The following is a 12,672-nucleotide window of genomic DNA, read 5'->3' on the forward strand; positions in this document are numbered from 1 at the left end:
TGGTGTTGGGTTGACGGTTGGACTCGATGACCTTAGAGGTCTTTTCCAACCTCAATGATTCTATGATTCTATGATTCCTTTAACAAAATGTGACAGCAAATAAAATCTTTGCTTAACCAGGAGCACTTCTCACTTTTCCATCTAGCTCCGCTCTTTCACTTGTGTAGAGAGAAGAGCATTTCCAGTTTCTTCTCCACAATTCTGACACATGTGCTGGCAGTCACACAGTTGGCCAATATTGAGCTCTAGACTTACAGCCGTGATTTTTTTGCAGATGAAAGGGTAATTCTAGTGATGGGCGCTCTCTCTTATAAATCACTAATTAGTAAATTAGAAGGAAACTGGCAACTTTTCACAACTGACAGTAAGAATTCCTTACAGAAATGGTACAGCTTCATTACAAATTTAAGTATCTTATCATTATTTATTATCTCTATTTGACTATACTGTTCTGGGTTTTAGCCTGAACCAGACATAGTGAGATACTGCAAACCACTCATAGCTCAGAAATCTTGTGGAAGGTGGCCATGAGATTTCCAGTTGATTTTAGAAAAAGAATATGTTTAAGTACTTAGTTCAGCAGCAACAGTTGTACGGTAGGCACTGTGGTTTAGTGTGTAAGAAGCAGACGCTGCTCCTGAGACCACATTCTGAGGTAGCCTTTGGCAAAATTAGCAACAAGTTTGACAAACAGATGGATTCATCTGACAAATGCAGGCTCCCCTTAGGACAAAGGGCAAGAGGGGGAAGGAATAATTTACTAGATCCTAGAGTTTTCCTTCCATGTTTGAAAAGTCACTTTAAATTGTTTGAACAGTGCTAATGAATGCATCCCTTGTCATACTTTGCAGTCATCTTCATTGATTTAACTGTGGAGTTTGTATATATAAATACCAAAGAAAGCTGAATCTTTGCTTCTCCTAGCTTCCGTGATATCTGAAGTACTTCAGTACAATGTCCTTCTCTGCATTTGTACAGTGCTTTGAAGATGCAAAGTGCCACTGAGTGCTATTTTTTTAACGATGAGCCATATTATAGCAAACTTTCTTAGCCTGAAGCTCTGTTTAGCTATTTTGCTCCTTGCAGTCATGGCCTTTGAACAATACTTTGTAAACCTATTGCCAGCTGGTAACTAATGCTGGCTTCTATCCATCTTCATCAAAGAATGGTCTAGTGCAGTTGTCTTCTTGCTCAGTATCTTTAAAAACAAAGCAGTGAAAGCACGTCGAGATTTCTTTTTGACCCAATTGGCATAGACTCAAAGTGATGGTATCTTTCGTGTATCATTTTAACTGCTTTAGATAGGAGCAATTCCACTGAAATCAATGGTATAGAGCCAGGGCAACTAAAAGGGTGCCTAGTTCAAAGGCAGACTTATGTATTTTTGGAAAAGAGGAAGAACACTCCTTACTACAGCACGACCCAAAACAGTATGCAGAGAGAGAGCCCCAGCTGTCCAAAGTAGGATGTGGGCAGTTACAACTCCTGCCCTCTTGTTATGCATCCCCTTTGAAGAATTTTGACTTAAATCAGCGTTACTTTTAAAAATAAAGTGTACTCTGTTCAATGTAACTATTGAAAATTCCTCAGAAATAAATTCTGAGTGCTTTTGTTATTATTTAAGGATAATTTGCAGAGATGACCGAAAATTATGTGTATTTGGACTAGCTGATTTTTTGCTTGGTTGCATCCTGAAGGAGAATTAACCTTTTTTCTCTCAAATTGTCCGGAAAGCTCAAGGAATCAGTTCAGATATCCCTGTGGCCTTTACTTTCCTGCTAGTCACTGCATTTTTTACAGGAGTCTGTTTCCAGTCCCACTGTGTCCCCAAATGTGACTGTCCTGAAATTCAGAGAGATTCAAATCAATGCTATGATCTGAACAGATATACGATGTACCTCTGCTGTTATGCTTAATTAACTTAGAACATTCTAGGCTTTCTCTGCAAGCATCAGTCTTCCTTTCTCCCATGGATACTGTGAAGTCCCGCAGTGAGCCTTGTTGTTATGACCTAATTTTTCTACAAACTGAGAGATTTAATTTGTTCAGGTACCAGGCAAAGGGACCACAAACTTGTAATTCTCCTGGCTACTCTAATTTAGCTGCCTGAGATTTGAAAAATCAATAGGGGAATTATCTTGCTGTCTCTAGATTGTAACTTAATAATTAAAACATAATTAAAAGGATGACATCAGTTTATTTAGGAAAACTGGCTTTTTCTGTGGGTCCACTCCAGAACTTGCATCCTGCTGAGTTGAGACAGTGGAGCTGGCATTGAAAGTGCTGCTGTCACTGTTTAGTTCCAAAACTAACTGAATAACTCTTGAAAACAATATTAATTCCTAACTGCATTTTCAGATGATTGTGATATTTTACTAATCGGCCCTTTTCAGGTTCACTATTATTAACACTTACGAATCAGTAGTTTCTTCAGAGAATCCAGTGTGGTCCAACAAACACCTCTCAGGAAGTTAACGGTAATTATATATACAAGCTTTATAGACATATATACACGTATGTATGCCCATCATATATATAATACTGCTGTATGCGAAGCCTTGTGTCATCAGTAAATCTGAGGAACTTCTCACTGAAATTATGTCGGCAAGTACAATTAATATATGACAAAGTACACAGTCTGATAATTCATTCATTGGCGGTAGGAGAATTTCATATTTAACATCTTAGTGCTTCCTAGATGAACCGTGAACATCCTTAATGAATACTGTCCACTTCAGACCATTCTGACTTAATATTTAATACCACCTTCCTCACCATTACACTGCCTTCTAAGAATCCTGTCACAAGAATGCCCTTGCCGGACCTGACAAAATACAAATACATAAATTCCTGCAAGTCTGCACAAGTGACAAATAGTTAGCAGTTCATTATCTCACAAATGCTTCATCACTTGCACAGTTTGTGAATCACTCTCATTGTATCCCATAGTTATATTCAATCAAATAACGTACAAACGTAAGACCACAGATCTACCCACATCTTGAGTCAAGCTGAAAGTATAACTGAAAAATACACCATTTGATACTTCTATATGCATTATGTAATGTGGACTAAATGATAATTGTATGTCTAAAAAACCAAGTAACTTCATAGAAAGCCAGACTGCCAAATGCACTGAATGTGCATTAAATGAAATATTTAAAAGTATTTAATTGGCAGATGAGCAAAATACAGGAGAATGAACAACTGCCTTGAATGAATCAGCTGGCCAAAGCTGTTGTCCCATGAGGGACCATGCATTTTGAAAAATTGTATGTTAAGGAAAATCCAAGGTACTTTATTCTGAAAGTCGGAGGCTCTCCAGGAACTTTCTATTTTCGTTTATTTTGAGGACCCCAAACGCATGATACTGACATAATTTATTCCTTGGTTGATTGCCTAACTAGTATGTTACAATTCAACCCAAATGCTGCCTTTCAATGAACAACAGCCATTCTTGACATTCTCAACATTCCCTTGACAAAATGATCATCTATGAAATTAATCTCTTTCACGCTACTTTTTTCCTCAACCTCCCCCCGGTTAATTGTTAACTAGTAAAACCTCTGCTGGTTCACATAAATGACAGCTGAAATGACTTGGTGTAACACTTCTGTGGTGCTCAAATAACTTGAAAAATTATTTCCCTGTATTTTGTCTGGACGATTCCATTCCTTTTCAATGGCCCACCTTTGTTCAGGTCAACGTGCTGACGAGGGTTTTCCACTAGGACTGTTAGAGACTTAACTGTTGTTACTTCCATTTCCTATTGAAAGACCTAAATGAAAAGTTTACACGTGTTCAGCTTGCTTTTCCTAACAGAAAATAGGAACAAATTACCAGGGAATGAAATGGAGTATTTCAATTTATGCTCCCTAGTGAAGATGTTGCCAAAATTGTATAATACTACAGTGCTTTCAAGGAAACCCGATTAGAGACTGCCCTGGTAAGAGTAGCTGGCAGCACAGCTCAGCCCATGTGTTTGCATAACATTTGTTACTACGCACATCATTATAAATGGACCAGACTTTGCCCTCTTATCTGCATCTATGCCTCTCATAGGAACAGTGAAAGAAACTAATTTGTGAGCAGTATTTGACCCTTGGAGAACTACATGCATCTGCTTAAGGCCATTTTTCCACATAAAAACACTTTTCAGCAAAATGATTTAGCATGTGTTTAATTTTAATGATTTGGCTTAAGTGTCTTTTTGAGTGCTTTATCAAGCTACAGCAATCATCAGCTGCTTAATAAATATTGGATTAAAGTCTGTAAAGGGAGCTAACACATGTATCAGAAAGACAAAAATGAAAGAACATTGCCAGACACTAAGCTTTTCTCTTTGCAGTGCACTACTGTGTTCTTTGGGCTGAAGGACGTTTTCCAATGATGCTGGAAATTGCAACACCAATATTATTTTTGACAATAGAAAAGTGTAACAGGGACTGTAATTCTGGCAGTTTTCTGGACGTATGCAGTGAAACCTCCACAGAATTTAATGCTCTTAGAGAAAACTATGGAAACAAAACTATTAGCCCCAAATACACATTAATAGTAGTTGGAATCCAGCAATATTTTTGGGTAGGCGCTGAAGTGAAAAATCTGGGCTTTGAATTGTTAGGCATTTGACATGCCAGGATATTAGTAGAATAAATGTTCACTAACACATAGCAATAAATAAGTTGGATTTTTAAAATTATCACAACAGAAGCAGAGAAGGTAACAAATAAAAACTTAGGTTTTTTAAAGCATTGCCACATGTCAATATATTGGTTCATTACAAACAACTTAAAACGGTTGTTTTCCAGCGCACAATTAAAAAACCCTCAAGCGGTAAGGAAATTCTTCTGGCACAGCACTGACTACAGTAAGTGCCACCAATGGTGTCCTGTTGATTTACATATCCTTAAAATTTTGAATAGCCCTGCCCAGCTGGATTGCTGTGCTTAATTTCCATCACACTGGGCCTCTGGGCTCGCTTCCTCTCAAAACGCAGTGGTGCTGAACCTTCCTGTGGTCCCCACCGCCCACCACTTGGGTGTAGAATCTGTCTGCTAGCCTCCGAGACCTCAACACTCAGATACCTTCCGCTCCCAGGAGCAGGACCAACCCTCCCAGATTTTTCAGTGAAATACAGCCTTTCCAAGCTATTCAGCAAAGTCAGAGCAAACGCTCAGATTTGAAAAAAATACCACCAGGCTTTGATAACTCTCCTTTGTTTAAGTTTTGAGTGATACGTAACATAGCCCTAAAAGCAAATTGCTGACTCCGTATCCAACGAGACATGCGGTGATTTATCAGTTTCATAACCTCAACCACAATTCATATGATGTACTGCAAAGATCCCTGAGCAGCATTCAACAGATTCATTTTTCCTTTCATCCTCACAGCCACCCCACACATTTGTTGTTCTTCCTTCCTGTATCTAGAAAAAAAACCTTGTGACCAACTGAAGACAGTCTGAAGTTTTAAAGTTTAAATAATTAATTGATAACATTTATATATAATCTGCATAACCTGAGATGATTTGTAGTACAAGTATGACTGGGTTTTTTTTTCAAGTACAGGGTCAGCTCAGACTCCTTGCACTTGCACACTGTCTCAGCTTATACTCCAAGTGCAAAGCTTAGCACGACTTTGGGATCACGAGGGAGGAAGGCTTGTAGCCATGCTTACCCTCACCTGAGGCATACAGTGCAGGCAGAACAGGGGTGCTGCACCCAGTTCTGTACTGCCCTCCCACAGCCAGGAGGGCACAGCAGCCACGAGACCCATCCCAAGGCACTGACATAGCCTGCCTTCCGAACAGAATGGATTTGTAGGTAGCTTAACCCTATGGTGGCCTTTTATCAGTGCATCTGTTTTAAAGGCACTCAACAATACGTATCTGATCTCCGGTGCTACTGTATAAACATGGCTCTGATCTGGGAAACATTGTGAGCTTTAACGCACCCTTTGTCCCATGTCACTACAGTGTATGGCTTGTGTATTGGATCTAAAGGCTCACGTAGTCATCAAACAGCACTGCAGTGTAGTTATTAAAAACCACTGTTTACCAACAACCTAACAGTAGTTCTACGTTAGAGTGCAGGCTCAACTTTGTCTGCTTGAAATTCCCAGTACTGAAAATATTAAATGAAGCTATTGTTTCCATCCGTAGAAATTGGAAAATAATAAAAGAGTTTTTCTTTCACTTTCCTTCCCTTAGAAAACTTAAAAACCAGAAGTTAAAGACAGGGCAATATCCAGTCTGTCATTATTGACACGAACTACACTCATATTTTTTGGTTCGTGTAACTGTGGTTACTCTAGTTCACAGGGACACATTTATAGATGTATGTATACACGTGATCCACAACTTCCCATGAGGTATGATTTCTCCTCCAACATAATGTTAGAAGTGTAAAAAGAACAATTTAATTGCAAGAATAGCTTGAATATCCATTAAAGAGAGTTTTAAGCATTTTGCTTTATTATTGCTCTTCTGAGTATCAAGATAAACATACAATATTTTGATATATGCATTATGCTTTGCTCAAACACAAACTGATACAGCTACAACTGAGAACTTTAAATTGGCAACATTTCAGTCGTGACAGTTACACTTATGTAAAATTGGTTAGTGCTATGTTTGATATTAAATATCAACAAGTAATATTAGTTTAACAAGTAGAACTACATCACTGTCTCTAAAAATACTGCCATAGTAGGACTATTCACATGGGTTCTGAATAACGATCAGGAGATACTCCTTATCTGCAAAAAGATATAAAAATGTTTAGTTAAAATGTTTTATCTTATTTCCTGATAAATACTCTTTATTCATCTATTCCTCTCCAACTTTTTATCTGTTTATAAAGCATAAGTAAAAGCAATGGCATTTATATAAAAAACATTTAGAAAATGTAAGCACTTTGTACAAAAATCTGAGATTACAGATAAAAAAAAAATCTGTGTCATAAAGCTTAACTATACCATATTAAAACTATTTTAGTAAGCAGTCGATTTGCTTTCAAGAAGCTGTAAAGATATTTAAACAAGATGAAAAAAGTCACAAGATAAGCACCTGGAAGCTAGCACTTGTTATAATAAAATACTTTTGACATCTGCAGCCTCTTCTGCAGGTGCAGAGAACTTCTTTCAGTTCACTAACTAGTTTATTCAAAATTGAGAACCCCATTTAGATGTGAAAAAAGCAGAAAAGATTTGAATAGACTTCTACCATGAATAAATTCTAAGCATGCCAGATTTCGCCTACTAATTCTATAAGCCCCGGGAAGTTTTGGAAACAATTCTGTTGGATAGCTCTTTAACATTATCTATTTTAAATGGAGCATTTCTTGAAAGTATCCAGTGAATTTAGTAGGGTCATATCTGCTTTGGAGTGTTAAGAAGCTGCACTCCTGCATTGTCACTTTCATCCAAAAGCAACTTAATATAATTTACAGGTGGTTCATTTGCCACCTTCTATTATAGTAAAATACAATCAAGCCTTTGAACAAATAATCTCCCTGTTAGCAGAAAAACTTCACATTTTATACCACTTATTTTCAGGTCAACATACTTTAATGGTTACTAGTCAAAAAAAGTAAGTTTTACTCTTTTCTAAAAAGTAAGTGAAGGGCAAATGCAAAATGAGAATCAAGTGCATCAGTTTAAATCAATGAGCAAAAAACATGTTTTAAAAAATGCAAAATAGAAACTAAACTAAAATTTTAATCTTACTATCAGCTGCTGACTAATGTTTACACTTAACGAGAGTGCCAGATTTCTTTTACACATGCTGGTTTCATAGCAGCATTATAAATAATTCCAGCGAGGCGAGGTAGTGCATACCTAGTGCAGTACCTCTGCTCTACATCTGCTACAAAATCAGCATCAGAGGACTACCCCAGTGAAGGCTGTCCATCACTACAAGCTCAGAGCCAACGTCCTCCCCAGTGGCTGTGCTGAGGAGATCCCCGAAGCTTCCTTTCTGTTCTGCATGCCTTCATTGGATATTTCTGTCAAAATCCTGCATACCATTAGTCTCTCAATTAGCTAGCACACACATTAGGATCTCAGCCCCAACCAATCACTTCCACTTTGCCTGATTCACCTTGTACTGGTAATTGACCACAGCTTCGCCACAGCTCAGCTGGCCTTGTTATCTATTTTAGAGATACAACTAACAAATCAACATATATTTCTATTTAACATGAGTGGGAAGCAGGTTGCTATATTCCCCTGGTTGTTTTAAGGAAAATAATTACATCACAGTTACTATGTTGGTGATAATACTGCACATCTGTGACACAAATCCCACCATGATAACATGCCAAGTAAAAACTAATTTTTAGAAACAGAAGATTTTTTGCATCTGTTTAGAGCTAAAATGGATTTGCTGCCTTTAATGCTATATACACACACACAATTTGATATATATATTTGTCCGGTTTTCCTTTGTGAAAACCCACAGAAACCAGATCATTAATCAGATCTAGACTTGTTTAGTTGCCTCCAAGCTCTGTACATTAAAATCCTAACACATCTGGTTACACAGTGAATATATGGTTATATTTTCATATACGTATTTTCAAAATGCATTTTCTACAGTAGTCTTATTTGTGAAGAATTAAAAGAAACTTAAAAGGACATACAATTCTATTGTTATTTTAATAGAAATGTTACCTGGAGCTACCATAATTTCGTGTTTCTTTGATCTGATCCTAAGAAAGGTTAGATCATTCTGAGGGTCAATATCTCTCACTGTGCTCCTAGCTTTCATGATAAGCTGATGAAGAAGACCTGCATACTGGACTGTTGTAGAGTTATCAAGAGTTGTTCTTATTGGAATTCCTGCAAACAAATAATTTTCTAATAATCATTCAGTTAAGTTGCATATTCTTCATATACAGCAGATAAGAGAAAAAACAAGGATTTCATAGTTTTTTCTGTTTTGTAGCAGAAAGGACTTATGTTGATTTCAGGTGTCTACATGCTTTTTAAAAAGTATAATTTATATTAATCAGTGGAAATTAAACATTGAGTTGCCTTATGAAACTTACGAAAGAGCCTAACTGCTGTTTAAGGCTCTTAAATACCTATCAAATTCCATTCTGTCGTACTTAACCAGTTATGGTGCTTCATCAGTTTAAACACTGTCACCGAGCTTGTAAGAATCTAACCCATACCTTAGCTGTAGCACTTGGTGTGTGCCGTAATAGAAACGACACATTCCCAGTGAAATACCAAGAGCAATCAAAGGGCCGAAGTGGCATGTTTGCATTCAGCAAGCAAACCCACTCTTGGAACAATCCCTTCCAGTTAGCGGCAAAATATTGACAATTGCTAGTACACAGTGTATTGATCCCAAAAATATAACCATGTAAGTCAAGATTAATTTCTGATGATTTAATGAATCATTGTTTATCAATGATTTGTCAAATCATGCTTTTTATATTAATAGGCTACCAGGTGAAACTAAAAACAGGGTTCACAGTAATCCTGCAAGTGTAAAACTGTTTGGCTTTAATAAGATTGTTTCACTAATAAAAAATTTATTTGACCTACTAACAAAGACAATAAATTACAAGCTGGCAAGGCAATTTTCTCTTTGCATACATTTATATTGCGTCTTCCAGATGGACAGGATAGGAATACAAAACCAGAGTAACATGACTTAAGTGGAAGAGTTTGATTATGAAAGAAGAATTAACATGCAAAAATAGTGAATGCCAGGTAAAGAATTAGAGGCAAAGGAGTAAAAGAAATAATAGAACCACCTCAGATATTAGACTATTCCATAATTTTCCTAGGAAAGCGTTATTTGAATAACTTGAAATCTGTGTCGTCATCGAGAAATAATTCTGCACTGGTAGGATGTGTAGTGTAGGGAAGTGTACAGAATGACCCAGTACATCCTTTGTGTCTAATGTTTATTACACAGAGATTGGAACTGATGTTTTAATGGAAACAAATAGGTGTTCCCAAGCACTGCATTAGCATGAGAATATCTATATAATCACAGCATTAAATAGTAAGTCACTTAAAAGCAGGAACAAATTAGTGTCAAGTTTATATGACCTTGTATCTAAATGATTGCTTCAACAAATACAGCACTTCTAATGAAAATGGTAAATGTTAAATGATCCTCCAAGGTCTAATAATAACATGAAAATGAGTTGACACTAGTGACATCCTTAGATTAAAGCTGAGCCATGCTTACTTTAGGACAAATTTGCTTTGCCTCTGCCACCCAAATTAGAAAAAGCAAATAAATCCTTCATTAGAAATTCTGTAGTGTGATCCTTCTCAACTGTAAAGGATAGCAACAAGTTTATGAGATTTTTCCAAATAAATAAAGTACACTTAGAGTAGTGTTTCAATGAACAAATCAACTTCGAGCATTAAAATAAATGACAGGCAATGTTTGTATCAGGAATCTACTTTGCTATTTCACCTGCATACTATTACAAAAACCTTACTAAAAGACAACTGTTTACATTAGTGAAGAACGGAGGGTTTCATCTTTCTAGGGAACCTGCACAGCCTAAGAAACCTCACTACTGCACCACTGGTTTGAGTATTTTTACTGTGCTTGATTTAAGTCGTACATTTGTTTTAAATGTTTCAGGATAGAGAGAAATTAAATTTAATTTTCTACAGAAAGATTTGAAGTAATTAGATCAATCAGAGCTAATTATGGATATTTGGAGATGTTACAAAAACTTGCAACTACACACCTACTTTGAGGTTTAGTTTGTGGAATCTATCTTTTTGGTACCTTGAATACATCCTCACAGACTACAGACTCTCTTGCATTCACATCTGGCATCTGGTGTCAAAACATTTATAATGATAAACTAAAACCAGAATTCCTGCACTAGTCTTGTCCGTCGGCTTCAGTCTGGCCACATGTTCTACAGGTTTGTGAGGATGAGGAAGTTTGAACAGGACATGGGGGGACTTTATACCTTGCCATGAGTGGTCTAATGTGCAATAAAGGGACGTGGAACGTTCTTCCTCCTTTGCAAATCAAAACTGAGACAGAAGGAATCCAAAACAGCCTTTTAAAAAGAACGCTATTGTCCTAACTCTGCACAGCTATATCTGAGCTTTCCCTCAATACTGTAGAACTACCACAGGTAAAGATGGACTGCAGTAGTACACCCGAGTGGGAAAGCATACTTGACCAATATTGTGCCAAGAAGTCAACCGTTCCAAGTAACAGAACATAAGTAAACTGGGTTATTTTTCTATGAGATTACATTGGTGTTTTTGCCTTGAGAAATGTATTAGTCTGCAAGCTCAAAAAGGATCATTTGTGTTACCTAAGTGCTTGATTTTGTTCACTTCTCGTTTGCAGCTTAGTCTAAGTGCTCATTGGATCAAGTCACTTTCTATTTACTGAAACAGAATACAGAAATGGCTGAAACAGTACTTGTTCTGAAACCAGACTGCATTTCAGCTTAGTGAACAGCCATATCTAGACATGAGCACGTGCAGGCACAAAGCAGCTTTTCAGTTTCTATTTGCCAGGCTATGCACTTCTCTCTTGACCTGCATCATCTAGTCTGTGAACAAAGGCACATTTTACTGAACATGTCCAGGCACACAAATTAAATTGTTCACATTTACTAAAGACTAAATAACATTTAGGCTTCCTTTTTAGTATTCTTGCCTCCCGTTGCTAAACTGCTGCTAGTGCAATAGATTTTTGGGGGGATTGTAAAAGTGAAGGAGGTCAACTAAATTAGGGGCAAGGTAAATTGAGTGAGTTGTCTTTTTTGTAAAGGAATGATTAAAACAGATTAAGCTGAGAAGCCTAGCTTCTGAAAACTGATTTCTGTAACCAGCTTCACTTTTGTCTTGCAGTCTTCAGGGTCACAGCCAAAGCTGGCCTGACATGAAACTTGCTCTTTCTCCTAGGACAACACACCGTAACACAGTTTAAAGAACTTGTGAATATTTAGCGGGGCCAAGGAATGGCTCTCACAGTAGAAGACCAACTTTGTTTAGTAGATACTTTTCTCCTGATGTTTTTGTTCTGTCATAAATTCTCAGAGGAAGAGGGGGAGAGTGAAGTGCTAGTGAATTTTCTTGCATGTACGAAGAATTTTGGACTAAAAAATGCCTGCAGAAGCAACAGCTTAGTGCCATGCTTTCTCCCTTTCTGTCACCTACCAAGAGATGTTCAAGATCTCGTTCTGAAAAATAAAGTCTAGTTTAGTTAAACAAGGGGGATAAGTAACAACATGGAACTCCTTAAGTTAAATGAAGATTATGGTACTTCTAGTTATTTCTTCAGAGAAGACTTATGACAAGGCTCTGCTTTCTATTTTTCTGCTTTCTGTTAACTTGAATGAAAAACTACATCATATGGAGAGCTTCAAGAAATGGCCAGAAACCAAATGTTCATATGTCTTAAGATGAAACACACATTCTTGAAAATCACAACACCTTCATAAAACATCACAAGCAGATTGTGTTAACACCTCATAATCTGCAATTTTGCGCTTAGGAGTTACTACGCTCATTGCTGCTACCAAGTTTGTTACTTGGAGAAAGCAGAGGACGTTTTACCTTCGGCGTTTACAACAATAGTTGCGATAACCCCTTTGTGGGCTTGAATCCTCTTTAGGGTTTCCTCCACTTCAGCCTGCGAGGAGAGAGGACACCACAGCACCCCCG

The 12,672-nt window shown here is 37.3% G+C and overlaps 1 protein-coding gene across 1 annotated transcript in view; it reads right to left on the bottom strand.

The window, feature by feature from the left end:
- Positions 1 to 6,712: 6,712 nt before the first annotated feature.
- DYNLRB2 (dynein light chain roadblock-type 2) overlaps positions 6,713 to 12,672 on the bottom strand; it is a 197,272-nt gene continuing 191,312 nt past the window's right edge. Inside the window, exons 2-4 of the mRNA XM_009277342.1 lie at positions 12,565 to 12,640; positions 8,671 to 8,838; positions 6,713 to 6,756 (exon numbers count right to left, since the gene is read on the bottom strand). Coding sequence (XP_009275617.1) covers positions 6,713 to 6,756; positions 8,671 to 8,838; positions 12,565 to 12,640 — 288 coding nt within the window. The remainder of the gene's footprint in view (positions 6,757 to 8,670; positions 8,839 to 12,564; positions 12,641 to 12,672) is intronic.

The sequence above is a fragment of the Aptenodytes forsteri genome, unplaced genomic scaffold, assembly GCF_000699145.1.
Source record: "Aptenodytes forsteri isolate BGI_AS27 unplaced genomic scaffold, ASM69914v1 Scaffold50, whole genome shotgun sequence".
In the NCBI taxonomy this organism is placed as follows: Eukaryota; Metazoa; Chordata; class Aves; order Sphenisciformes; family Spheniscidae; genus Aptenodytes; species Aptenodytes forsteri.